The sequence below is a fragment of the Panthera leo genome, chromosome F3, assembly GCF_018350215.1.
Source record: "Panthera leo isolate Ple1 chromosome F3, P.leo_Ple1_pat1.1, whole genome shotgun sequence".
NCBI lineage: Eukaryota > Metazoa > Chordata > Mammalia > Carnivora > Felidae > Panthera > Panthera leo.
In genome coordinates this window covers 66,275,771-66,302,305 of record NC_056696.1, presented here as the reverse complement: position 1 = coordinate 66,302,305, position 26,535 = coordinate 66,275,771, and the positions used below count along the sequence as shown (strand labels likewise).

At 62.7% G+C, this 26,535-nt stretch overlaps 1 protein-coding gene and 1 long non-coding RNA gene across 2 annotated transcripts in view; one reads left to right on the top strand and one right to left on the bottom strand.

Moving 5' to 3' along the window:
- KIRREL1 (kirre like nephrin family adhesion molecule 1) overlaps positions 1–20,949 on the top strand; it is a 110,473-nt gene extending 89,524 nt beyond the window's left edge. The window contains exons 10-24 of the mRNA XM_042924799.1: positions 6,017–6,166; positions 7,528–7,672; positions 11,589–11,594; positions 11,883–12,039; positions 13,727–13,877; positions 14,837–14,942; positions 15,065–15,213; positions 15,384–15,511; positions 16,122–16,248; positions 16,342–16,442; positions 17,561–17,759; positions 18,875–18,982; positions 19,117–19,256; positions 19,839–19,916; positions 20,026–20,949. Coding sequence (XP_042780733.1) covers positions 6,017–6,166; positions 7,528–7,672; positions 11,589–11,594; positions 11,883–12,039; positions 13,727–13,877; positions 14,837–14,942; positions 15,065–15,213; positions 15,384–15,511; positions 16,122–16,248; positions 16,342–16,442; positions 17,561–17,759; positions 18,875–18,982; positions 19,117–19,256; positions 19,839–19,916; positions 20,026–20,502 — 2,222 coding nt within the window. The 3' untranslated portion in view covers positions 20,503–20,949. The remainder of the gene's footprint in view (positions 1–6,016; positions 6,167–7,527; positions 7,673–11,588; positions 11,595–11,882; positions 12,040–13,726; positions 13,878–14,836; positions 14,943–15,064; positions 15,214–15,383; positions 15,512–16,121; positions 16,249–16,341; positions 16,443–17,560; positions 17,760–18,874; positions 18,983–19,116; positions 19,257–19,838; positions 19,917–20,025) is intronic.
- LOC122211483 lies at positions 9,008–11,410 on the bottom strand. The gene is made up of 2 exons (XR_006198702.1): positions 9,778–11,410; positions 9,008–9,102 (listed from the first exon to the last, which is right to left on the bottom strand). It is a non-coding gene; the product is annotated as an uncharacterized LOC122211483 (long non-coding RNA).
- Positions 20,950–26,535: the final 5,586 nt, after the last annotated feature.

The following is a 26,535-nucleotide window of genomic DNA, read 5'->3' as shown; positions in this document are numbered from 1 at the left end:
ACGTGTGCAAGACGGGTGTGTGTGCACCGGCGAACACGTGTGTGAGAGGGCTGTGTGTGCACTGTGAACACGTGTGCAAGACGGGTGTGTGTGTTCGCCATGAACATGTGTGCAAGACAGGTGTGTGTGCACCAGCAAACACGTGTGCAAGAGGGCTGTGTGTGCACACCAGTGAACATGTGTGTGAGTGCGCTGTGTGCACCGTGAACATGTGTGCAAGATGGGTGTGTGTGCACCGTGAACACGCATGCGAGAGGGCTGTGTGTGCACCATAAACATGTGTGCAAGATGGGTGTGTGTGTGCACCATAAACGTGTGCAAGATGGGTGTGTGTGTGTGCACTGTGAACATGTGTGCAAGATGGGTGTGTGTGTACACCATGAACACGTGTGCAAGACGGGTGTGTGTGCACCGGCTAACACGTGTGCGAGAGGGCTGTGTGTGCACCGTGAACACTTGTGCAAGACGGGTGTGTGTGCACCAGCGAACACGTGTGTGAGAGGGCTGTGTGTGTACCGTGAACATGTGTGCAAGACAGGTGTGTGTGCACCGGCGAACACGTGTGCGAGAGGGCTGTGTGTGCACTGTGAACACATGTGCAAGACGGGTGTGTGTGCACCAGCGAACACGTGTGTGAGAGGGCTGTGTGTGTACCGTGAACATGTGTGCAAGACGGGTGTGTGTGCACGGTGAACACGTGTGCAAGACGGGTGTGTGTGCACCAGCAAACACGTGTGCACACGTGCTCCGCACGGGACACACGTGCCCACAAGGAGAACGTGGTATGTGTCTGAGAATCTCTACGCTAGAGGTCACTTCCTAGCTCTGAGTCAGAAATGGGACTCGACCTCTGTCCTCACCAGGCCCAACGGGAACGGGAGGGGACTCCGGGGTAGGTGGCCTCTCCTGGCATAACTACCTCTGGGGAAGGCAGTGTCGCCTGGGAACGTGAGGGCTGAGGAGGGGTGGGGGAGGAGAGGGTCTCCCAGGGGGCGGCATCAGGGGGGAGGTGCAGAGGCACCAGGGCCCCCTTGCACGATGGCCAGTCTGTGCCAGGAGGTCCCAGCAGTGGTGAGAGTAGGGAAGACAGCAGTGGCCGGGTGGGCACAGTGACAGTCCGGGAGCCAGGTGTCCTGGCCCTTTGCTCTGCTCACTGGCCCCGCTACTCACCAGCTGTGTGGCTGCCGGGAAGTTGCTCTTCCCTGAGCCTCAGATCCTCACTGGGGAGAATATCGGTGCCCGCCTCATTGGGCGGTTTTGTACAGGAAGCGAGCTGGCCCCGGGGAGGTGCGCGGCCCGGGGAGGGGCGCGGTCCCGGGACTGGCACTTACAGGCAGGGGCTGTTTGTTATGACGGCTGCTGGTGGACGTTGGGGGCTCGACACTTAGCGTTTTGCAAATCGCTGAAGCCTCTCTGCGTGCCGCTGATGTCCTTCCAGCCTTGGGAACCACTGCGTTCTCCGCGCAGGGGTATGCACGCGAAGCTTCTCCTGTGGCTGGTGACAGCGCGCAGACCAAGGCCCCTGTGGCTGCAGGGTGCTGGCCAGCCCCGCGTCGAGGAGCACGGCCCTCCCCAGAGGCTCACGGGATGATGCTGGAAGTCTGAGGCGAAACGTGAGGATCGGAAGTCGTGGATGGGCGCAGAGGGTCTCCGGGGCGGGGGCCGTGAGTCACGTGCATCCAGGAAATGCTTCTTGCGTATTCCTGTGGCGTGGCACGGTGCCAGCGGCAGGGGCCGTGCATCTGAGAAGGCCGAGTTCCTTCTCATCTCTGCCACTAAGCAATGTCTGGGCCATAAGCGCCCTGAGCCTCATTTCCCTTTCCTCGAAAATGGAGATAGCAGCCACCGCCGTGCAGTGGATTATCAGGCGGGAAATGTCTGTGAGGCACCTGCCTCGGTGCCTGGTGCCTAGCTGGCATCTCATAATTGGGAGTTATCGTTATGAAGGGACATTGCTGGGACTGAAGGGACAAGGAAGGTAAATCAAAGCGTCTCTTTCTCCAGGGGCTCCCAGGAGTGGGAGAGACCGAAACGCACACACCAGTAACTTGTGATCCAAGGCAGGCTGTGAGAAGTGTTATAGCCAGAAGCCCAAGCAATGCGGGGGCAGAATGGGGGAGGGGCTTGGAGGGGGGGGCAGCGAGAGGTGGGTGGGCAGTCGGGGGGGGGGTGCCCAGGGAACCTGAAAGGAAGGAGGCCTGGGAGAGAGGGGGGCGGGGAGGTGGAGGGATAGGGTTGCGTGCAGCTCTGAGCCCTCCTCAGCTCGGGTGAGAAGCACAAGCCCCTTCCCCCGCACCCCTTGTGCTCCGCGTGTCTCCCCAGCTGTTCAGCTGCCTGCAGACCCCGGGGGGGGGGGGGGTGTCTCCTGTCCCAGGTCGGGGCACCTGCCCAGCCTCTCGGCACACACGTCTAAGGGGAAGAAGTGTGCAGAACACGAGAGGCCCTCTGCCTCTCCCCCTCCATCTCCGGGACGCTCCCCTGCCTTGGCCTGGCTCCGTGACTCTTGAGGTCTCTGTCACCGGGTCCTGCCTGCTGCCTTTCCCTGCAGACCCCGCCTCGGGCCTGTCTTTCCCTCTCCTGGCCTCCTCCTCACCAGGACCAAGTCTGCCCCTCGTTCCCCTCGGCCTCCTCCGTGTGGGTGTCCTTGCCAGCCTCCCCCCAGTCCGTGTGGCCCCACGCCGTCCCCTCCCGTCCCCTGCCCTGTCTCTGCCTCCGCGGGAGCCTGACCGACACAGGCATACTCTGCCTCCCTTTCCTTGATGGGGTCAGGGGGTGGGGCGCAGGGCGAAGAGTGCTTACTTCTTCGGAACACCTGCTGTGGGCCTGGCAGGCAGCCAGGCCACTGTGCTGGGACAGCACGGCAGGGGGCTCTGAGGGACACAGTCCAGCCTCCAGGAGCCCCCAGGGCTCAGGCGCAGGGGTGGGCAGCACAGTGGGAACCACACGATAGCAGAGGTAAGAAGTGAGCAAGAAGGGTTCTGAGGGCGAGTGGGGAGCCATGGAAGAGAAGACTTCACAGGAGGTGAGTGGGAGAGCAGGGTCGTCCCCCCCCCCCCGCCCCCAACCAGGCTGGGTGACAGAAGCCTGGAGAGGGCGCAGGAGCTGATGGGGGCAGCGTTCAGCCAGGTCGGGACAAACCGCGGGATCCGGCCTCTGTCTCAGACGCTGTCTTGACTGCAGGGGCTGCTTTGGGGCAGGAAAACGTGCGTGTGCTTTTCACAGGTTCAGGACCCAGGCTGCTCTCCCATTGAGTGAGATTCCCGAGACCTCTTCATCTTCCCTCCCCTCTGACTCTTCAGGGTCATTGCTTCCATCCCTCTGTCTCCCGGCTGAGTTGCTTCAAGTAGGCCTAAAGCAAAGCAGGTTTCACTCTTGGATCCCCGAATCGATGGGTGTCGCCTTCTCGGTCATGTCCCTGCTCCTGTCTCCGGGGTGCCTCTAATTATCCAGCTGCCAAGGGGCGGGGAGGGCCGTAGCCGCAGTGAGTGGGCCCATGCAGGGGGAGGTACCGGGCCTGCCTTATGCCTCACCCACGAGCCTTCACAGAAGGCCGGAGGCAGGCGTTATCACGCCTCGGTTTACCAGTGAGGAAGGGAGGCTCAGAGAGTGACTTGGCCAAGGTCGCAGTTAGGAAGTGTGGTGCGGGCACTGTGCAAACCTGCCTGTGCTCCTATGACCTCTGTGCTCCTAAGAGGGACCCTGCAGTCTGTGCCCAGACTTGTCGCTGTGCAGGCCAACTGGGCTGGGGGGGGGGGGGCACGCCCAAGCCACCGGCCCCTCCCTCCGGCAAGGTCCCCATCTCTGCACACGGCTTCACACTCCATCCTGCCGCAGCGTCAGCTTCTTAGTGTTTCCTGGAGACCTCGCTGGGAGTCCAGGGTGTGTCCGGTCACACAAGAAAGCTGTGAATACGAGTCCCATCTCTGAAGCAGGGTGACTTGGGCTCCGGGGCCAGGGCCGTGGGAAGGAGAATCGTGCGTGGGGGGGGGGGGGGCTCGCAGCGGGTAGCAGCACTAGGGAATGCGCAAAGATATGAATAAATTTGAATAATAATGAGGGCAATGCCTGAATTAATAATGCTCGCTGCTCACCTGACCCACCCCCTCCCCCAGGATCTCAGCACCTGCCGCTGGAATCCCTGGAAATGCGGGATGGATGGCAGGTCGGCAGAGTCGGGGGCTGCCCATGCAGTGTGCAGAGGGGCCCCGGTTCTAAGTTCCAGCCCCTGCGGACCCCAGGAGCTGAATTTGTACACTAAACCGAGAGCAGAGGCTGCCTCGTTGTATTAAATCATACGCTGGCCATCACTCCCAGCCCTGCCCCCCCCCTCTCGGCCCCCTTTGTGTACTGCAAACAATGTGGGTGTCAGATGTCCAGGGGGACTCAGAGGGGGGAGATGGCACGGCCCTTGGCTTTGGAGGAGAGGTTTCCTTTCTGGTAGAATCGGTGGGTCATATGCCTCCACCCACCAGCTGCCTTCTTCCCCACGACAAAAACATGGGCAAAGACTCTTACAGTTTGGGACAGGAACGTCACGGACAGAGCTGTGACAGCAGGGCTGGGCGATGAGACAAGCTGTGTTTGTCCAAGGAGCTATGGGATCAATCCAGGAGGACTTCCTGGAAGAAGAGAATGTGGGGCCGGTTTGGAAAGAAGGGGAGAAACGGAGCTGGAGGCGGAAACAGAAGGGAGGGGATGAAACCTGGGGGGGGGGGGGCCTGTCTCTGGTGGCTTCGAGGGAGGTCTCAGAATGAGGAGGGACAGGTTCCGTCTGCTTCCACAGAGGAGTGGAGAAGAGAGAAATTTTGGAAAGGGTTGGATGCGGGGAACCGTGGTCTCTGCGGAGACCTGGGAGCTGGGGAGGGAAAGGAGAGGGAGGAGTCCCCTGAGCTCTGGACCAAGCTGACAGATTGGGGACGAGGCCCGGAGGCCCCAGACCTCAGCCTCTGCCATCTCCCCTCTCCGCACAGCCCGGGCAGCCGGAGCGAGGTGCCCAGGCCTGCCCCGCCGGCCGGCGGGACCAGCGCTGGCTCACGGGGGTGGGAGCCGGTGGGGGGATGGGGGGGAGCAGCCGCAGTCCAATTCCCTGCTCCATTTGGGCTCCACAATTAAAGGCAATTACGCAGCAGCTTCTCTAATCAAACGCTCCCGGCCGGGCGGCCATGTGTGGCTCAGCAGCCGGAGGGAGAGCGGGACAGTCACACGCGCGCTCGGCTCCCCCACGGCGGGCGGCTCAGCACGGGGCGCCGCGTCCGCGTGTCCGCACCCGTGCCCTGGAGCTGGGGGGGGAGGGGCAGGGGGCAGCCACACGGGGTGGGGCAGGCGAGCGTGCCGAGAACTGGGCTCCGAGGCTCGTCGTGGGCCCCCAGAGACCCAGGCAGCCTGTGGCCGCGCCTGCCCTCGCGCGCCCACTGCGTGCGTCCTCGGGGACGGTCCTGCCAGGCTGCACACGTGTGCTACCTCACCGTGCCTCCTATGACACGTGCAAGGGTACTGTGGCACAGCCACGCCCCGGGATTGAGGGGGGGTGGTATGACCCCGTCGTGGACGCGGCACGTGTCGAGGGGGGTGGAGGGAGGCAGCAGGTGGCGGGCCAGTCCCGGGAGCTGGAGGGAGCTGGAGGGCCGAGCCTCAGGGTCCAGTCTGCACTCTGCAGCTTGCTCCCCCTGCCGCTCTCTCCCCTCCACCACCGCCACCGCCACCGCCCCGCCCCCGCCGGCACCCTCGGGTAATTTCCTCGCCCCTCCTGCCTGCAGCACGAGAGGGTTGGCCCGGCCCCGTGCCAGGCCCTTCTGTAACACCGCGCCCCTCCCTCTAGCGGCTGAGCCTCGGCTCCCGAAACCCGGTCCTGTGGGCTGGGGAGGGGGCGGGGGGAGGAGGGAATCGGGGGGGGGCGAGCGTGTGCATCTTGGAGGGAAGGGCTGGGCTGCAGTAGGGCAGGGGCTGCAGGGTGGCCGCTTGCTGGAACCCCTTCCCTGCCGCGTGGCCTTACCCCGTGCCCGTTTATCTCCGCCAGGGACCCAGACCCGCTTCAGCCAGGAGCCGGCCGACCAGACCGTGGTGGCAGGACAGCGGGCCGTGCTCCCCTGCGTGCTGCTCAACTACTCGGGCATCGTGCAATGGACCAAGGACGGGCTGGCGCTGGGCATGGGCCAGGGCCTCAAAGGTGAGTGGGCTGCCCCCGCCCCCTCCTGCACAGCATCCAGCCTCTCCTGTCCTTGTGCCCCGTCCCCAGCACACGCTCCTGGGCGGCCACCCTTCTCTAGCTCCTCTCTGAGTCCCCTCTCTTGCCTCTGCCCGGGCGACGTCTGCTCAGAGGCCAAAACCCATTTTGGTGTCAGCCTGGGCACGTACTTCCCTACGCATTCCGAAAGACACAGCCGGTGCTGAAGCATACGTGACGATTCAGGAAAACACAGCCAACAGCCTCCTATATGACGGAGCAAGGGAAGGCGCTTTGGGGAAGGCCTCCCGCCAGTGGACGAGCAGAAAGACACCTCGGTTCTTCTGCCTCTGCCGCCTGTGAGCTGGGCGGCCTTAGGAAAGCCGCTTCCCCTCTCTGGGCCTCAGTTTGCTGCTGTGCAAGACTAGGCGTCGTAGTCACGGGCTTATGAGTGGCGTGTGTGACTTTTGAACCAGATGAGAGAAGATGCTTCGTGAAGAGTCAGTCACTGGTCGCCGTAAGGCAGCATCATGACACTGGCACAGGAGGGGCCGTGCATTTCTGTTCTCTTTGTCGCGTCCGGGGGCTGAGGTTGTTGGCGGTGGGTTTTGCACATTAGTACAGGGAGGGGGGTTTGTCCATGCAGAGAGAGGGGTGGGCTGGTGGGTCTACTGGTGATAGAAAAGGAGAGAAACTGGGAGAGACAGATCAATAGATATGGACTGAGAAGGATCAATGTTCCCTGGACAGAGGGAGATAATGGGAGGGAGCCGCTGGGGAGCCCGGGAGAAGGGTGCCTGGGAGGGGGTGGGAGCCTGCAGAGGAGGGGGTCCGGAGGCTCAGGGGCCCACCTGCCACAGGGACCGTGTGGGTTAGGGGCTCCTTCAGGGCGCCGGAGGACCCTGCCTCGTCCGCCCCTCGCATCACGAGTGAGGGTGCGGCCTTGGCTCCCCCTGGCCCCAGGGAGCCCCATCTGTGCTGCGATGCCCTATATTTCCAGCACCCACATGTCCTCCCCCTCTCCCTCTCCTTTTCTCTCTGCTTTTTTCCCGCTCTTTTTTCCCTATTATTATGAGAGACATTTGTCCGCCAACAGCTCTGGAGATTTCTTCTCATCTCCCCCTTCCGGTGTCCCTGTGGCTCCTGCCCCAGGGGTGACATCACAGTGTCCCACGTGGGACCTCATCCGTCTTATCCGCTGTGTCGAGTTCCCAGGCCAGGGCGGGGGGGAGGAGGACCGGTCTGGGCAGGTGCGGCCCCCGGCATGGGGAGGAGGACCCTCGTGGGCCCGGGCGGTCCAGGCTGGTTCCCAGGCCGGCACGGGGTGGGGGGGCTCACCTCGCTCGACCTGTGTGTCCCTGCAGCCTGGCCACGGTACCGGGTCATGGGCTCTGCGGACGCTGGGCAGTACAACCTGGAGATCACGGACGCCGAGCTGTCTGACGACGCCTCCTACGAGTGCCAGGCCACGGAGGCCGCCCTGCGCTCGCGACGGGCCAAGCTCACCGTGCTCAGTAATGCCCCGGCTCCCCCTTCCTCGGGCTCTTTCCCCCGTGTCCCCTGGACTCCTCACTTCCCAGCCTCATGCCTGTCCTGCCCCCCCACCCCGGCCCCCAGATCCTTCTCAAAACTTCTCCCAAAGCCCAGTCCGGCAGAGGAGAGCAAAGCAGGCACGTGGGCCTCCCCTGGCGGGACTGTGGGTGCGTGAGGCCTGGTGCCCGGTGTGCCCGGCCGGACTAGGCTCTGCCTGCTGGACATAAGGCCCTGCCAGGGCAGAGCCAGGGGGGTGGAGACAAATCCCCTCCTGGCCCAGGCGTGTCAGTGCTCCCGTCCTCCCCCTGCTGCCTCCGGCCCCGGCAACTGCCCCTTGGGCCCCTCCTCCTCCTCACTCAGCCCCTACCCCGCTGCACCACACCGTCTCCTTTCCTCCCTGGGCACTGAGAAGCCCCTGGAGGCCCCTCGGGAGCCCCAGGGAGCAGGACTGGAAGGAATGAGCCCCGAGGGCTGAGACCTGGGGTCGGGGGACTGGGTCCTGCTGGAGCGGAGCAGATGTCCCTCTGTGGGCCTCCCCACTGGGGCCCTTTGCACAACGGGCTCCCTCCAGCCTGGTGCGGCCCAGACCCTCCCTCTTCCCTTTTGCCCTCCGTGCTGCCCCTTCCCCGTTTCCTACTGAAATCGCTGAAATGGGGGAACAGACCCTCGGGGAGGGAGGAGCTGAGACCCTGAGCTTGGACACGAGGAGGGTTTTACTTGGGGTTTGGGGAGGGTATGAGAAGTCTTCCTTCTGTCAGGGAAAGGCTGGGCTAGGAGTCGAGACGCCTGGGCCATTTTGGCACTGTGACCCGAAGAGGTCACGACCCCTGGGGATCAGTCTGCCCGTCGCTAATGTGTCACGGGGCCACCAGGCTCTCCTTAGCAACTTCTGCTTTGCCGCTCCTGCCCCGGGGAGCTGTGAACCGGGAGCGCCTGGGAAGTGAGGTGACGGGGTGTCAGGGCCCCGCAGGGCGAGGACTCAGGGCTGCAGGGGGCTCACTCTTCCTGTCGGATGAGCAAAGCATGGCACCGACGTTGGGGAGACTTAGCGTGGCTCCAGGGATGGGCGTGGGGTGCCATCATGGCGTCTCCCGTCCCTCGCTGGGGTGTGTGTGAGCCCCGTGCCAGCCCGGGCCACCTAAGGGACGTGGAGTTCTTGGGAGTCCTTGTCTCTTCTTTTTTCCCTCCCTAAGGGCCTGTGTTTGGGGCCCTGGAGGACTCCCAGCCTAACGAGGAGGCCCTGATACTCTCTTCCCTCTCCCACCCGGACCCCCAGAGACAGAGAAATAAAAGACAAAAGGCCAGCCAAGCTTCTGGGCATCGCAGGAACGGGGCTTATAATGGCGTCCAGTGTCTTGGGTCACTCAAGGAAGGCTTCCTGGAAGAGGAGGATATCAACGGGGACCCTAGATGGAGGAGTACCTTGTTAAAAAGCTTGCAGGAGACTGAGGGGGAGCGCACAGTGGGGCTGTTGGGTGGCCAGTTTGGAGGGTACGGTCCGTGTGTGGGCCTTCCCAGGCTATCTGGGTGATTTGGGGAGCACGAGGCGGGGGGGGCAGGACGAGGCCCCAGGAGGAAGAGAGGTGAGAGGTTAGTGCGGATCTCCTTGCCCTTGTTCATCTCTCTCTCGACCCCCCCTGCAGCTGCGTGCAGGCTAGGGAGGCAGGATATCTCTTGCGCGCTGCCTGCTCACCTGCTCCCGTCCAGCTTTGCTCGTGGCACCGGGGACTGGAGACTGGGCAGGGCGGGGTCCAGCGTGGGTTGCGTCCAGTGCCTGGTAGATACCCCCCCCACCCATCTGCAGCCTTGCTCCGAGGTGGCCTCCCCGCCCCTGCCTCAGGCCAGGCCAGCCCGCGGACCGAGACACAGACACGGGATAGACTTGGGAGGCCTGTGGCCCCCCATCATCGGCAGCCACAGCTGTACCCCAGCTACCGCGGGGACGGGCTTGGCTCCAGGGTCAGTGGGCCCGGTCCCTGCCCTGGCCCCGCTGCTTAGCTCACTCTCCTGCCTCTGGGCACATTTCTGCACCTCTCTGAGCCCCAGGACCTTGTCTGCAAATTGGGGTTACTGGTATTTACCGCAGAAGCGTTAACGCAGGACGCCCCGTGGTGAGGGCTGCCCGCAGCCCGCACGCGGCCTCTTGCCACGTCGGTCGGCGCTCCGCGAACGGCGGAAATGTCGCCGATCACACCACAGTTTACAGCTGGCTTCACATCCACAATCTCATTCCGACGTCACAGGGTGTCAGTGTTATTTTCTAGAATTTTACACACACACACACACGTGCGTGTTGATGGGCAGATTTGTCACAGTGTGTTCGTAAACAGGCCTGCACACGGACACGTGCCCTCTAACTGATGGCCGAGCAGACACTCCAACAGCTCTATTCGCCTTTGCCCCAGAAACGGAGAGAAAGATTAGTGACAGAGGGATGCTCTTTCCCTGAACGAGGGGAAAGTTGCCAGCGTTCTGGGGAAGGGAGGGCCCACGGGAGGAGAAGCCTTCCCTCTGGGGGGCTCCTGCGTCCAGACACGGTGGCCCGTGTCGGCGTGCAGGGCCTCTGCTCGTCCAGGACCTTCTTCCTGGGTGAGACAGCAGGCGTGACCTTGCAGGGGTCCACGCAGACCAGCAGACCCCGAGTGGTGGCTCTTGATCCGTTTCCCTCCACCTTTAACTCCTTGCCGTCCTGCTTGCAAACGTGCACCCGTCTGGCCCCAGCCCCGGGTCCTGCAGCTAGCAAAGGGGAGGAGCCAGGGCCCCAGCGGGCCGGGAGCTGGCCGTCGTCCGAGCAGCCGAGTGAACACATGTCAAGTGTCACTCGGGCCCCGCACATTACAGGCCAGACCCGGCACCCAGGTGACCTTCACGAGGGCCCCTGGAGAAGAGACTGAGACTCTCAGCCAAGATCCCACGGCAGGTAAACAGACGTGCTAGGGCTGGAGACCGGGGCCTCCTGCTTGGAGACCCCACCGCTCTGCGTGCACGACGCGGACGGGCTGCAGGCGGTTCCCAGGCTCGGGACCTGCATTTCCTACACTCCAGGACGGCCCTGCCCGCCGCCGGGCTCCACGGGCCTCCAGGGCCCGCGCTCGAGGGCTGTCTCCCAAGAGCCCCCCTGGGTCTTGGTGGTCGTTCCCAGCACAAGGCAAACACAGCCCTTTTTGCGCCGCTGGCCCGATGAGCGCGGTACAGCGGGAAGATCATAATCGAAATTCTGCCTCGATCTCTTCGGTCCCTTCCTCATCCATTCAGCTAACACCCCCGAGGGCCTGCTGTCCACCGAGCTGTGCCGGACCTCGGGCTTTCGGAGAGAGAGGCCATCCTACCTGCAAGGAACATGTGATTGGATCGCTTGAGCATTTAGGAGCCTGTGGGGACGGGGCACAGAGAGACCCCCTCTTTCTTGGCGTCGGGAATCCGATCTATTCGATCCCTTAAGTTGTTAGCGAGGGCCTACTCTGGCCGCTTCTAGGTGCTGGAGACAGGAGAAATGCCAGGGAGACTGGAAGGGGTGGTCCCTGCTTCTCTGGCGTGACAGCTTAGGCTGGGAGGAGGGCCCGGACCGTCCTCCCAAGTGACCCAAACAGCAGGCAGGTCAGGAGCTCAGAGCCCCTGCCTGGGAACTGCCCAGAGTCTGGCTGGCGGGTTGTGGCGGGGGAACGGACAGCAGGGGCGAGGACGAGGAGGCAGGAGGGTGCAGGGCTGGCTGGAGGAACGCCGACCGGCAGGCAGGCTGAGATGCTGGTGACGGTGCCCGCGGCAGTTGGCGGCCATCGGAGGTGTCTGCTCAGGGAAGTCGCACGGTCTTAGCAGTGCCGGAGAAAATAACCTGCCAGGGTTGATGGATGTCGACGGCCGGGGCACTGGAGGCAGGGGGCCCACTCGGGAGGCTGCTGTGATAGAGCCGGCTTGTCAGGCCACCCCAGGGCACAGGGCACTCGGGACGGCACAGATTGAGGAGCCCCTCCCGTGCCAGGCTTCCCCGGGTGTGCCCAGCTCTTCCCTGGTTGAGGCCACCCCCCCTATCCACCACAAGGGCTGGAAAGAACGGGTGGCCAGTGGCCTGGGGTGCAGCCCCCCGGGAACAGCAGCACCCTGCCACGGGGTGGTCATGCAGAGGGAGGGACGCCTCCAGGGGTGGGGGCTGGCCGCGCCCTGACCGGCTGCTGTGCTCGCCCCGCAGTCCCCCAGAGGACACCAGGATCGACGGCGGCCCCGTGATCCTGCTGCAAGCGGGCACGCCACACAACCTCACGTGCCGAGCCTTCAACGCCAAGCCCGCCGCCACCATCATCTGGTTCCGGGACGGGACTCAGCAGGAGGGCGCGGTGGCCAGCACGGTGAGACGCTGCCTGCCCCCTCCCGGGCCCCTCGGCCCCGCCTCAGGGCGCCTTCCATTCCCACGTGGGCCCGACCCAGGCTCGGGGGCCACAGACGTGAGAGGAGACCTTGGAGGCCATTCTGGTCCAGCCCTCTCACCACGTAGTTGGGGAGGTTGAGAGCCATGGAGTGGGTGGGAGCTGCCAGGTTCGGGGTGCAGTCAGTGACTAGTGGAGCCTGAGTGCCGGTAACACCAGCTGCACGGATTAAGCACCTACTGCATGCAGGCACAGTGCACGCCGAGCTCCTAGTGGACAGTCCCTCTTAAGCCCCCGCAGCTTCGTGAGGCAGGTGTCCTTTCCTACTCACCACGGTGGTCAGAGAGGTCGCTGCCTTGCCCGAGGTCACACGGCCAGCAGGCAGCACGGCTCAGCTGTGCTGTCCCCTGGGCACCTCCACCTTCAGCCTCTAGTGGGTGCGTGCGCCCAGGTGGCACAGGTGAGGCATCGACGTGGCAGCGCTCGCCTGTGCGTCGCGTAGCGAAGAAGCTGCGACCGAGAAGCCACCCAGGGACCTCCCGGGAGGAGCTGGAATAGGGTCCACGCCCCCTGTGTGGGGTCCCTTCAGCCAGCTGTGGGCAAACACACAGCTTAGCCCTTTGCTGGGTCCTGGGGGACACCTGCCCGCCTGTGTGCGGTGCAGGGCGGCCCCGGGGGCGGAACCGGGTTAGCTCTGCCCTCGACGGGCTGTGTGACCTCGGACAGGTCTCCGCTCTCTGGCCTTGGCTTCGCCACTTGACCGAGGAGAATTCGGCCTCCCAGGTGTTTAGCTTTCTACCACCAAGACACCTGCTATTTTTCTCCTTTAGGGCTACCTATTTGGAGATAGTTTGGCGACCGAACAAGCCGACTTGTTAATGGCCACTTGGGGTCCAGCTCTCCTCTTACGTTTACTAAAGGCAGCGGGTCCCCGGGAAGCAGCAGCAGCGGCCAGTGCTAACGAACCACGCTGGTGCTGCTCCTGCCCGGGAAAGGCGTGGGTGTGGCTGTCAAAGCGCAGGGCCCGGTGCTGGCAGGCAGTCCGGTTTCCCTTAGACAGCTGCAATGTGGAAAACAGCCCTAGGGGGCCTGTGACCACGTTCAGGGGCCTCAGGTTGGCCACCACGGAGCCAGTGGGACAGCCGGTGAGGCCTCCCTGCCCTCCAGGGGCCTGCGGTCTAGCCGGAGAGCCCCGGAGCAGAGCCGGACAGACCGACTGGGAGGGTCCTGAGGGCCGGGATGGCCACGGAGACTTTGCAGAGAGGAGGAACTTGCCCCGCGCTCCACAAATGCCAGGAATGGGGCTCAGAACCACGGGGCGCAGGAGGACGCTTACGCCTGCAGTGTCCTCGTGTATCACGTTCATCAGGGGAAGCTGTGGGGTCTGGGGGCAGGGCCTTTGGGGACTCACCGTATCTTCCCTTGGGTTCTGTAAACTTAAAACGTCTCCAAAAAATGGAGTCTGTCGATTGAGAACCAAACCAAAGCCAGCCTGGGGGAGAGGTTGGGGCCGGGGGGTTGAAGGCTGCTTCTGGTAAAAGTTGACGTGCCCCTCCAGCGCCAGCCCGTCTCTGGGCCGGGCCACCGTGACCACAGTGTTCAGTGTTCGGGGGCGGGGGGGGGGGGGGGGGCTTTGGCTTGACCTGGCCTCCCACCTGTCCCGCCCCAGGAGCTGCTGAAGGATGGGAAGAGGGAGACCACCATCAGCCAGCTGCTCATTAACCCCACAGACCTGGACATCGGGCGTGTGTTCACCTGCCGCAGCGTGAACGAGGCCGTCCCGAGCGGCAAGGAGACTTCCATCGAGTTGGATGTGCACCGTGAGCGGGGGTCCCACAGCGGAGCTGGGGGGAGGGGTGGGAGGAGGGGGCCTTGGGTGCCCGTCGGGAATCCTCTGGGGATCCCAGGGCAGATGCTTGCTGTCACCACCCCCTGGATCCCCCGGCGGGAGCACCCAGAGGCCGTGGGCACCGAGGGTCGGGAGGGGCATCGGCTGCGAGCCAGGCCGCTCCTGGGTCTCATCCAGCGTGTGACTTGGGCTGTGCTTTAATCTCTCCGAGCCTCAGTTTCCAATTCTGTATACTTGGAAGAAAATCGAATACGGACCTCCAATCGCTTCTCTGAAATTCCAAATTAGAAGTGATTTCCTGGCAAGACATGAACTGAGGCTCTTCATAGTTTACTTATCTATCCCCTACGTCACTGTGGGGTGTTGCCCAGACCCTGCGGGATCCTACATAGTCCATGGTCTGTGCATGCCAGTCCCTTTCCAGACTGTGGGGGATGCCAAATTCTGAAACACATCCCAACCCATGGGCTTCAGAGAAGGGACTTTGGACCCATTCCTGCCTCTTGGGGCTGGGGGGGGGGGCGCTTAAATGATAGTGTCAGATTATCCCCAAATGCAGGCTGCTACTCAGGGGATGCTCAGCGTGGGGTCCCTCCGCCCACAGGAGGGAGGGAGCTGGGCAGGGATTGGAGGCGCCCCTCCCCCACCCCTTTCAGGGAGCCACGCGGGGCCACCCTGACGCCTCGTGGCCACAATGCACCATTACATCCCCTAATTGTCCCTTCAGCGGCAGTCTGGGTCCCGCACCCTGGCCGGCCCCCTGGAGGCTCCACGGGGTAAAGGTGAGGGAGGTGGCTTATTTATCGGAGCTGATGCGACGTGACCTCCGACCCCCAGGTCTCCGCACAGTGGGGAAGGCTGGGTGTGTGTGGTAGAGAGAGAAAGAAGCTTGAGGGACAGAAAAGCCCCTCCCCATCCCCTGCTTTGCAGACCCTCCCACGGTGACCCTGTCCATTGAGCCACAGACGGTACAGGAGGGTGAGCGCGTCATCTTCACGTGCCAGGCCACAGCCAACCCCGAGATCCTGGGCTACAGGTGCGAGGCGTGGGGGCTGGGGGCACCCTGGGCCTGGAGTGGGGGGGGGGTGCGGGGGTTGGGGTAGTGCCGCTGGACGTGGCGGACCGGGCCCTGATCCCCGCCGTCTGCCATCTCCCCAGGTGGGCCAAGGGGGGCTTCTTGATTGAAGATGCGCACGAGAGTCGCTATCAGACGAACGTCGACTACTCCTTCTTCACGGAGCCTGTGTCCTGTGAGGTTCACAATAAAGTGGGAAGCACCAACGTCAGCACCTTAGTAAACGTCCACTGTGAGCAGCCGCAAGGGCGGGGCTGGATCGAGGGCCTTTAAAGGGTCCGGGTGGGGGTGGGGAGCGGGGACAGGCATGGGGAGGTGGGAGGGCAGCAGAAGGGAGACAGGATCGGTTAGAGCTGACCCCCGATGAGACTGAGACCCTCACTAGTGTTCCCTTGTACGCAGTTGCCCCCCGGATCGTGGTTGACCCCAAGCCCACGACCACAGATATTGGCTCTGATGTGACCCTCACCTGTGTCTGGGTGGGGAATCCGCCCCTCACCCTCACCTGGACCAAAAAGGATTCAAACATGGTAAGACGCCTGCTGCCTGTCTTGAGTGCTGGGGTTGGCTGCGGGGGAAGGACTCTGGCTCTGGCGGGAGAGCAGGGTTGGGGCAAGGGAAGGGCAACAGTGCTTTTCGAGTCGAAGCCAGAGTGCTTCTAGGGTCCTGGGACTTGGGGAAGGAGGAGGAGGCCAGTGCTTGCGATCAAGACCCACTTCTCCCTGCAGAACATCTGGCCGGTTCAGTGGCCGTGGGAGGGACACACGGACCTGTGCTGGGGGGGGAGATCTGGTGGCCGGACCTACACAGGAGGGTGGGGAGGTTGAGTCCTGCGGCTGTACGGACACCTGCGTTAGATAGTTCGGGCCAGGATCGCAGAACAGGGGTTCCAGGGTGAAACCTCCTACCTTGTTTGGCGGGAGAAGCCCTAGAACAGACCACCCGAGAGGCTGCGTCCTCTGTAAAACCACCACAGCCCGCGAGGCCCTGTTGAGAGTCAGGGGACGCACCCTTTTCCCTTCTGGGAATTCACTTGTGGCCCTTCCCGCTTTCTTTCCAATGCCTCCAATGCGGGGCCCCACCCGGACCCAGGGGCCCAGGCCCCACGGCTCCCCACCCGAGGCTGCTCTCTCTGCCCAGGTCCTGAGTAACAGCAACCAGCTGCTGTTGAAGTCAGTGACCCAGGCCGATGCCGGCACCTACACCTGCCGGGCCATCGTGCCTCGGATCGGAGTGGCCGAGAGGGAGGTGCCCCTCTACGTGAACGGTGAGCGGCCCTCGGGGCTGGGGCTGGGGCTGGGGCTGGGCGGGCAGGTGCCGCCGTGTTCGGCCGGCCCTGACCGCGTCTCCCTGCTCGCAGGGCCCCCCATTATCTCCAGCGAGGCGGTGCAGTATGCCGTCAGGGGTGACGGTGGCAAAGTGGAGTGTTTCATCGGGAGTACGCCACCCCCCGACCGCATTGTGAGTGCCGGGTCCGCGGACAGCCAGCCACCTGCTTCGCTGCCAGCTCCCCACGCAGCTCCGTCCCTCTGCCCCCCGTCCTCCCCTCGGATGCCACCTCCTCTCTCACTTGTTGCGTGACCCCGAGCCACGTGCTTAGCGTTTCCAACCTCGGGTTCCTCGTCCTCAAAACGGGGGCGGTGTCCTCGCCTGATAGGGTGGCTGTGAGGTGACTGTAGCAACAGGTGTGAAAGGTCGGGGCGCCCCGGCTGCTCTCTGTCCGTCGTCCCCTTCCCTTTCCTGGGCGTCTCCCATCTTTTCCCTGCTCCCTCTTCCCCTCCCTGCCCTGCCTGGCCCCTGCCCCTCCGCCCCCTGCTTCTGCCTCCTCCTCCCAGCTCCCCTCCACCCTCCTTTCTCTTCCCCACACCATGAACCATTAATTCCTTCCATGCCCATTAACCGTCAAACCCCTCATCACATTTAATGACCATTTGGCTAACTCCAGGGCTGCCCAGGGACACTTCATTACCACGGCCGCCTGGGCAGCCGGCGGCTCTGCTCCCGGGGGCTTTCCTCGCAGAGCTGGGAGGATTGATCCCTGGAAAGGAGCCAGTGCTCAGTGGTTCCCCTTCCCTCAGGCTGCATTCAGGGAGGGGACCCGGGGCGGGGGGGGGGGGGGGTGCCCTGAGCTGGGAGGTCAGGGAGGGAGGAGCCTGGGGATACCCCCTCCTGGGCGAGGGATCCTCCCCGTTATAAGGGTCTGGGCAAAAGAGCAGTTCATCGGTCCAGCCGCACCTGCGTCCTTGGGATGGTTATAAAGATAGAGACTCCTGGATCTCTCCCTTGGAGATTCATAGTTAGGAGTTAAGCCCCAAGAATCTGCACTTTAAAGAATGTCCCTGGGCACGTCTGAATGTTCCCGGCATACATCTCCATCATGTCCAGAGCCACTTTCCTCCTAGGCTGGAGGTTCCAGGCCGAGGTTCCAGGCAACAGGGTGAACTCGTGTTTGTTGCAGGGCGAGAGCTGGGCTGGGCCTAGGGACGCACAGGGCTCGTGGGGCGAGGGTGCCTGGAGCCCGGGTCGGGTGTTTCTGCCGCCTGCCCCTTCCTTCTCACCGCCTGCCCTCCCCACCCCAGGCCTGGGCGTGGAAGGAGAACTTCCTGGAGGTGGGGACGCTGGAGCGCTACACGGTGGAGAGGACCAACTCGGGCAGCGGGGTGCTGTCCACACTCACCATCAACAACGTCATGGAGGCCGACTTTCAGACACACTACAACTGCACGGCCTGGAACAGCTTCGGGCCGGGCACGGCCATCATCCAGCTGGAGGAGCGAGGTGACTGTGGCCGGGGCGCAGGGCAGCCGGGGCCGCGGGGGGGGGGGCTCCGTCTCCTCTCCCCCAGTGGGTCTCGTGGGGAGACAGCTCTCCCGGGCCCGCCCTCCGCTCGGCGGGGGACAGCCACTCCCTTTTGTAAACATTCACTGAGCATCCACGCTGCGCCCAGCCCTGTGCTAAGGGCTACAGGGATGCCTGTGACAAGACACAGGCCCTGCCCTCCCGGAGCTTTTGGTTCCATGGAGCAGTGCTCAGAGTAGAATGATTTTTCGGGAGGGCAATCAAATGCTTTGTGAAAGGGCATAATACCACCGGCCTCACTGGGTCGTCCTTAGGATTAAATGACACGTGTGTATAAAACACTGGGCACGTAGGAGGTGCCCAGTAGTAGGGTGTGGTTCCCCACCTCTTCGAGAATCCTTCCGCCCTTAAGACACTTTGCATGTCAAAGGAGGCACTGCCTTTGACTTTTCCGGAAGCTCTGAAATCTGAGGAGGAAAAGCTGGGCCTCCCATCAGGTGTGTCTCAGCTGAGGGTCCCGGCCAGGGGTCAGTGGGGAAGACGGAGCAGCGGGAGGAAGGCCGGACCCACCCATTGAGGAGGGGAAGAGCTCCCTGCAGATCTGATCCATCCAGGACCCCCAGGCAGGGAGAGAAAGCCCGAGGGGGGCTCCCCGGATCCTCAGCTCTGGGGAGCGGGGGAGCCAAGGAGAACCGTGGGAGCCCTGGGAGGGTAGGTGCCCATGCCACCCTGACAATGGTGTCGGGGGGAAGGCGGTGACAGATCAGGAGACAGCTGGCCTCAAGAGCAGCCCGGCCCAGGAAGCAGAGGCCAAACCTCACAGGCGCACGGGCTGCAGGGGAGGGACGGACCGACCGCCAGGGCCAGGGTCACGTTGTGCCACACTGCGGGGATGACACATGGCTGTGCCCCCAACTCACCAAGCCGGAGCTCGGGCCTGAACCCGGACACAACGCAGACCTTCCTCTCAAACTCCCGGGCTTGAAGCAGACAGTGTGCCGTCCCCGTCCCTGGATGCGGGCGGAGTTCGTGGTGCCTGGCCTCAGGGCCCCGCGAGCTGCCAGCCTCACCCTCGCCTGTCTTTCCCTCTGAAGAGGTGCTGCCCGTGGGCATCATCGCCGGGGCCACCATCGGAGCGGGCATCCTGCTGACCTTCTCCTTCATCGCCTTGGCGTTCTTCCTCTATCGCCGCCGCAAAGGCAGTGAGTAGGGGCCTCCCACCGCCCAGAGCTCCCCGCCTCCCCACCTCCGGCGCAGGCAGACCCGAGGCGCGGCCAGCGGGTTGGCCTGCGGGGGCTGGCAGCACGTGTCCAGGGCCGCCCCTCCCTGTCCCCAGGTCGCAAGGACGTGACCCTGAGGAAGCTGGACATCAAGGTGGAGACGGTGAACCGCGAGCCACTCACGATGCATTCCGACCGGGAGGACGATACCGCCAGCGTGTCCACTGCGACTCGGGTCATGAAGGCCATCTATTCGGTGAGGGTCCTGCTCCTCCTGGCCCACTCCCCTGTTCACGTTCTCGGGACCTCCATCCCCGCCCCCAGCTCTACTAACCACCTCCCCTCTGTCCCCCCTTTGTCAGCCTGCCTTGGTCCTGCCACCCACACACACACACACTCACGCGAGTACACAGGCGCACACACGCTCACAACTGCACACACAGGCGCACAAAGGCTCATGCGTGTACCCACGAACCTGCGCGCGCACGTGCTCTGCCCAGCGGGTCTCCCTCCAGCGCAGCACAGGCGGGGGCGGCCCTCCGTGGGTGCGCGCTTCGCCGCACCCTTCCCGCACAGGGCTGGAACCCCCTAGAAGTTTTCCGGTCCAACTCGCCCCCCTGCTCAGATGAAGAGACAGTCCTGAGAGGGGCCGCCACACTCCCAAGGTCACTGTGCGTCAGCGACAAGGACCAGGGCCCCGCGCCCTCTCCTGGCCTTCCGACCCCAGACCCTGCCAGCCACCGGGGGAGGGGGGGGGGGGGCGGCCCTGGGCCTGGGGCGGGCCCCGCAGGGGGGCGACGCCGGCCCGGCGCTGACGCCCACCCCTGCCGCTCCGCAGTCCTTCAAGGACGACGTGGACCTGAAGCAGGACCTGCGCTGCGACACCATGGACACGCGGGAGGAGTACGAGATGAAGGTGCGCGCGCGGGGCAGGCACGGGCAGGCGTGGGAGGAGGGGCGCGGGCTCCCCGCGGGACCCAGCAGGTGCGCCAGGGCCGCGCCTCCACCCCGCCCCTCGCCCCCAGGACCCCACCAACGGCTACTACAACGTGCGCGCCCACGAGGACCGGCCGGCGTCGCGGGCCGTGCTCTACGCCGACTACCGCGCCCCCGGGCCCGCGCGCTTCGACGGGCGCCCGGCCTCGCGCCTCTCGCACTCGAGCGGCTACGCGCAGCTCAGCTCCTACGGCCGCGCCCCCGCGTCCGACTTCGGCCCCGAGCCCGCGGCCCCCGGGCCCGCCGCCCCCGCCGGCGCCGACTCGGCCGGCCCGCTGTCCTTCGAGAACTACGACAAGTTCAACCCCCACCCCTTCCCCGCGGCGGCCGGCTACCCCACCTACCGACTGGGCTACCCGCAGGCGCCGCCGTCGGGCCTGGAGCGGACCGCGTACGAGCCTTACGACCCCATCGGCAAGTACGCCACGGCCACGCGCTTCTCCTACACGTCCCAGCACGCGGACTACGGCCAGCGGTTCCAGCAGCGCATGCAGACTCACGTGTAGGCCCGGAGCGCCACCGAGCGGGGGCGCCTCTGCGGGGCAGAGGACGAGGCTCTCCCGGCCGTTCCCTGATATTCAGGGGCGTTGCGCGGCGCCGCGGGGGCTGCGGGGCCCGGACCGGCCTGCCGCCGCCCGGGGCAGGTGGGGAGCAGGTCTCCCGGAAACACCCCCTCCCGAGGATGGTGCTCTGTGCATGCCCCAGCCTCCTGGGCCTGCCCTTCCCTCTTCTTCGGGAGGACGTGTGTCTTCTGACCTGCGCTCTCGCCTGACCCCGGCACGGGGTGGGCCAGGGAAGCGAAGGTTGTGGAGAGCCGAGGGGGGCACTTTTTAGCATTCCCATTCTGTCCCCACCCCACCCCCCCTCTCTCGGCCCCCCTGAGTGGACAGGGCCGTGTGAGGATGAGCAGGCCCGGGCCGAGGGGACATGCGGCGTGGGGTGGGGTGGGGTGGGGTGGCTCTGGCCCAGACGGGTGGGTACGGGACAGCCTGGCCGGCCCCTCTGCTCTCTGCACTCGTACCCTGGCAGCGTCCCTCCTTCCGGGGGACTGCGGAAGGCTTTGGTGGGTTTCTTGCAGCTGTGCACACCACAGCCCTGGCGCCGAGTTCAGACCCAGCCCTCATTCGGCTGAGCCGAACGCAAGTGCCAGCCTTCCGGCTGCTCCCCGTGGATACCTGTGTGTCAGCCTTCGCAGGACCCACGTTTCTCCAGTAGCACCCTCCTCCTTGCCCCTCCGTGCAGGGCCAGCCAGAGAGGTCAGGGTCGTGGTGGAGACAAGAAAGGTGGGGACCCGTGTCCTGTTTGACCAGCAAGAAGGCTGTGTGCTACAGAGCAGTTTCCAGAGTCCCCTCCAGAGGGGCCCCTTCCCTCCCCAGCGGGCCCTGCGTCCTGGCTTGAACTCTTGAGCCTGGTGCCATGAGGGTGGGATGCTATAGGCTGTTTTTCAAAGACGACAACAACAACGACGACAGAAACAATAAAAACCTCATGTGGGGAGGAAAAATAAAAGCTGTAGGGATTCCCCCACCCCAAGTCCCAATGGGAAGGAAAGGGGGCACCTGCTCACCAGATTCCTAACACCGTCCATCACTCTCGATTTCCAAGCACTTTGAATCCATTTTTAAACATTCAGGTGGTAAGACCTGTCGCCAGCGGGCTCTGACAGGTTTAGGGAGGGGGCCTGGCTCTCAGACTCGCTGTCCTGCCCACCAGCTAGCTGGTCAGAGAGGCCACTTTCTGGGGGCACCCAACTGTTGACAGGTTTTGGCTTGTTAAGTGTCTTTTTTTTTTTTTTTTTCCCTTGGACCAATCAGATTCCTTCTTCCACTTTCAGTGCCTTGAGTGTCCAGCTTTGGTTGACCAACCCTGTGTGGGTGGCCACAGGGGACAGGTACTGCGAGCCCCAGAGACACCGTCAGGTGTCGCAGAACGTGGGGAGGGGGACGGCGGGTGAGGGACCTGGAGAGGAAGGAAGGGCTGACCCAGTAAGGTAGCACAGGGAGGGCACTGCAGGCTGTCATGCCCATGCTGTTCCCACACACACATTCCACATGGCCATTCACAGCCACCACCTTCTGACCAAAGAGAACTGTGCCCCCGCCCCCGGCCTCCCCTTCTCCCGACGGGCGGGGCCTCTGGGGCGATCCCCAGAACGCGCTTTGCCCTTTCTCGCGGTCACCGCTCATTAGTCATGTTTGTTTTAATGAGTTACATGCTCATCAGCCACGGGCCATCGCCACCTTTGCGGATGGGTCTGTGGGGTGACATTCCTCACCGTCCCTGCTGGTGAGGACCAGCTAACGCCCAGGAAGAAAGTGGCTCAGCTCCTGCGTAGCAGGCTGCCTCCGTGTCCCCCTCGGCTGCAGCAGGGGCAAATCCTGGGTGGCTCTTGGCCGGCTGGGGGCCTTGTCCAGGCTCCAGCTGTATTCTGTCCCCTCCCCGTGGGGTCTGACACCTCCCCACAGAGTCCTACGTGAGCCGCGCGAGAAGATCTGTTAAGGATACAGGTTCCTGTGCAGATGATTTCGTGTGTATTTTGATTCTCTTTGCAGAAACACAAGCCATTCATGATGCAAACAAAGTCTAAAGATGGCGATGGCTTTTTAAACTTTAGGGATATTCCAAGAAATGCTCCGTTGTGTTTGGGGTTTGGCCACATTCTGTTTCCTCCTTTTTGGTTTTAGTGCTGGGCCCATTCTGTTGAAATGATGGAGAGGAGGGGCCCAAGGTCACTAGCTAACTCAGCTGACGCTACAGGGACCGTTAGTTTTCAGAAGCTTGTTAACAGAGCCACTCACCGTTCTCTGTTCTTTAACACATGAACCAGGGCCTCCTGGGTGTTGAGTTTGCACAGTGCAAGGCACAGAGAGACACCAGCAACCCAGGCCCTCTCCGCCTCTGCAACTTGCACGCTGGTCTGATCACAATCTGAATTTGGACCTGCCTGTTGGGCTTAATGGGATTGCTTTTCTGGGGAGCTGAAGGTGCCCTTCCTCGAACATAGAGCTTTGCTGTCTGAGGCGGGGGGGCCCTCCAGCAGGGTGCCTGAGTACTTGACGTGGTCACCTTGGCGATCCTGATCCCCTTTCACGTTCTCGTTTTGGTGGGAGAGCACCGCACTAGGGGTCAGGACACCTGGGACCCTGTTCTGAAGCTGCCGTTGACTGAGTGACCTTGGCCCAACCTCTTTACATCTATTGCCCCCGATTTTCTGGCCTTAAAAGTAGGGTGGCGGATTGCACAACCCTAGAATTATTCTCTTCTTGCTGTATTCGTTTGGTGAGGTGAAGGGCCCAGCCACCCCTTGTAAGGAGCTGGAAAAAGTAAGTGAGCCGGGGAGGGATGGGGAGTAGAAGATTCTCTCTTGAAAAAAAGCTTGTACTGTGGGCCTCTTGTTGGAAGTGTCGTGAATGAGTTTCCATCAGGGTCCCCTGGATCTCAAATGCAGCAAAGCGTACCCTAAGCCTCGGTGACATTGGTGTGGGGGGTATCCTCTGACCGTTGGGAATGGCCACTCATGGTTGGGGACCCACTCGGAATGCTGCCGGTTTGGCAAAGCCACCTGCTGGTCTAGGGCAAGGCATGGGGACTTTCTTTCCTTGGTGCCCTGGTTCCAGGCAGCTTTGACTCGGGGAGAGTGAGAGCAGCCACCCCCGACCCCGTCCTCGGGAGCCAGGGATGCTGCCTCGTTCTTGCTGAGCGGGGTGAAGCCTCTGGGCCCAGGTATCTTGAGCCGCAGGGCGAGGCGTGAGCTTGGCCAGCCCGTCTGTGAAGCGGCGGGTAGGAGGTCAGCCAACAGAAGCAGGTAGAGCAGCTTTAATGTAAACTCTGGAGCTCGAAGAGGTTCTTGTGATTCTGGCTGAGCCGCGGTCTCTTTCCTCATGGGAGGGGCCCAGCCTGCACCCCAAATCCCGGATCCCTCTAAGCCCAGCCCCAGAGTCCTCGGGAGGTCAGGAAGGAGAGCCACAGGGGACAGAGTGGTGTTCCCCGGAACGCCAGCCCTGGGATGGAAGAGGTCGGCTTGACCCCTGTCCTGGAGCCCCTCTTGCCCCCACGCTCCGTCAGGAGCCACAGGTCCTGGGCTCCTTAGCGAGAAATCCGGTGGTCGGCCGGGTGGTAAGAAAACCACATCAAAGCCCAGCCCCCAGTGGGACTGAACTGGCTCAGTCACTGCCTCGCTCCTTGCTGTGTGGACGCTTCTGTCCGTGGACACTGCACTCCTCGGCCGCCCCAGTCCCGGAAACCCTGGCTTCTCTGCCACGTTAGCTCAGGTCTGTCCTGAGAGGGTCACCGCCCTGCGCCCCTACAGGCCCTCGTGAGGGAGGCCCCTGAAAGGCGTCCGTGTAGCTCCTGACTCAGCATGACCAGCAGGGAGATGGCCGTGGGACACTGATGCGCACAGACCAAGGGGCACAACTGGAAAGACATTTATTTTTGTGAAGAGGCTATAAAACTAGCATTTAAATACCCCACTTCCTTGTCCCTGCCTTCCCCTACCTCCCGCCATCCCCCATAGTCTCTGTCCTCTCCCGGAGGCCAGCCTCGTTGGCCTGCTCTCCCGCCTCGGGCTCGTGGCAAGGGTGGAGATGTGTGTGGCCCCCTGGGAGGGTCCAGAGAGTGGGGGGTGGGGGAGGGCAGGTTCCCGTTTTCTTGCATCACTGTGAGGGAGCTCCAGGCCCCGTCCCTGGAGAAATCATTGCTGCGCAGAAGTCACAGGCCATATGGGCGGTTCTGGTACAAGCCTGCCCTTAGAAATAATAACGGTGAAAATAATAATAATGAATAATAATAGCAAGTCCATTTGCATAGAACTATCACATTCCCGCCAGCCTCCTGCCCCTGCTCCTGGCTTTTCGCTGGCCGTGACCACTGGCCTTTTCGAGGGTCGGTGGGCCATGGGGCCGCCTACGTGCTTCTGGAGATCAGATGCTGCCCCCCCCCCCCCCCCCAGAATACCCCTCCCTGGGGAGAGAGCAGCCAAGCTGCCGTTTCGGTCATGCTCGACACCACCTTGTAGCAGCCATGACCCCGGAGGCCTGGCTGTTCCCGTGTTGGCCCAGAGGCGCCTGGGGCCCCGGTGGTCGGGTTGTCCACCCTGTCTGCCCTTGGGGTCCCAGCCGGCGTTTCTGGCTCCAGTTGAGTTTTCTGCTCCCAGACCCCGATAATAAATGGATCCATGATGACAAGACAAGAGGAAAAAAAAAATATTATTTTTGTTAGGACAGACCATCGTAGGTTTTTAGCAATGTGTCTGTGTGTCCTCACGCCTTTTCCTATTCTGCCTGTTTTCATTTTCCTTTTTTTTAAATATTATGTACTATATTTTTAGTCTCAAACACACTATATATTATATATATTTAATTTTTTTATATATATAAATATAAATGTTTTAAAAAGTACCGTGTTTTGTGTTACTCAATCACGAGCAGCTTTAGCTACCTAAGAGCTTGCCAGATTTGGGGTGAAATGGTCAGATTCGGGGAAAAGGTGAGAGACTTTGGGTTGAGACCGCGGAGCCGAGGCATTTGCGTCATCTCTGGGCCGTCATTTATGTTTGTGGCTGTAGCGGGACCCTGAGACCTGGTAAGGCGGGCAGTTTGCGGGGGGCGTGCAGACAGCTGGGGGGCCGGGCCGTGGGAACACCGCACCTGAAAGTCTGGTGCTAAGTCCGATCGCGGGGCAGAAAAGGGGGTGACTGGACCTGGGGTCCAGATCCCGAAGGAACCGGCAGGGGGTAGGAACCGGGTTGGTCCTCCTTTTACGAAGATGCAGAGCTTTGGGTAAAGAGCGAAGTTACCAGGCCTGCGGCCTCTGGCTGGGAGTGAGGAGGTGTCAGCAGGTGCCTGGAGGCCCACACGCGGCCATCCCACTGGGAAATTCACAATACTGCTGTCTAGTGGCCTTCGTGAGGGTTTCACTCTGCACGCTTCCCTGGAGCCTTTGAAGATCACAGGGAGAAAAAGGTCGCTTTCAGATAATGTGGGGTTTTTTTTAAGTTTATTTATTTTGAGAGCGAGCGAGTAGGGGAAGGCACAGAGAGAGAGGGAGAGAGAGGGTCCCAAGCAGGCTCCACGCTGCCCGCACGGAGCCCGGTACGGGGCTTGAACTCACGAACCGTGAGATCATGACCTGAGCCGAAACCAAGAGTCTGACGCGTAACTGACCGAGCCACCCAGGCGCCCCCAGGTAATGCTTTCTGAAAGCTATGAATCACCAGAGAAACACAAGGGTTTATTGTTTGCATCATCCATGTGCCAGCCAAGCAAACTAAAGCTGGTCCACAGCAGCCATTCTGTGGCACAAGGGACACAGGACACAGTCGGGGATGGAGGGAGGCATGGGGAGGTTGGAGGTCACGGCCCAGAGCCCCGCTGAGGGAGAGGCTGTGCCCAAGACCAGGAGCCTGCAGGTAGCCTGAGGCGGGTCCCACCTGGGCGGGACCAAGAGGCCCAGGGGCAGGGGGACCCGGAGGCAGCAGCCGGGTAGGTTGAACTGGTACAGGTAAAACAAGACGTGATAGTTGGGGTCCAGAAGCCAAC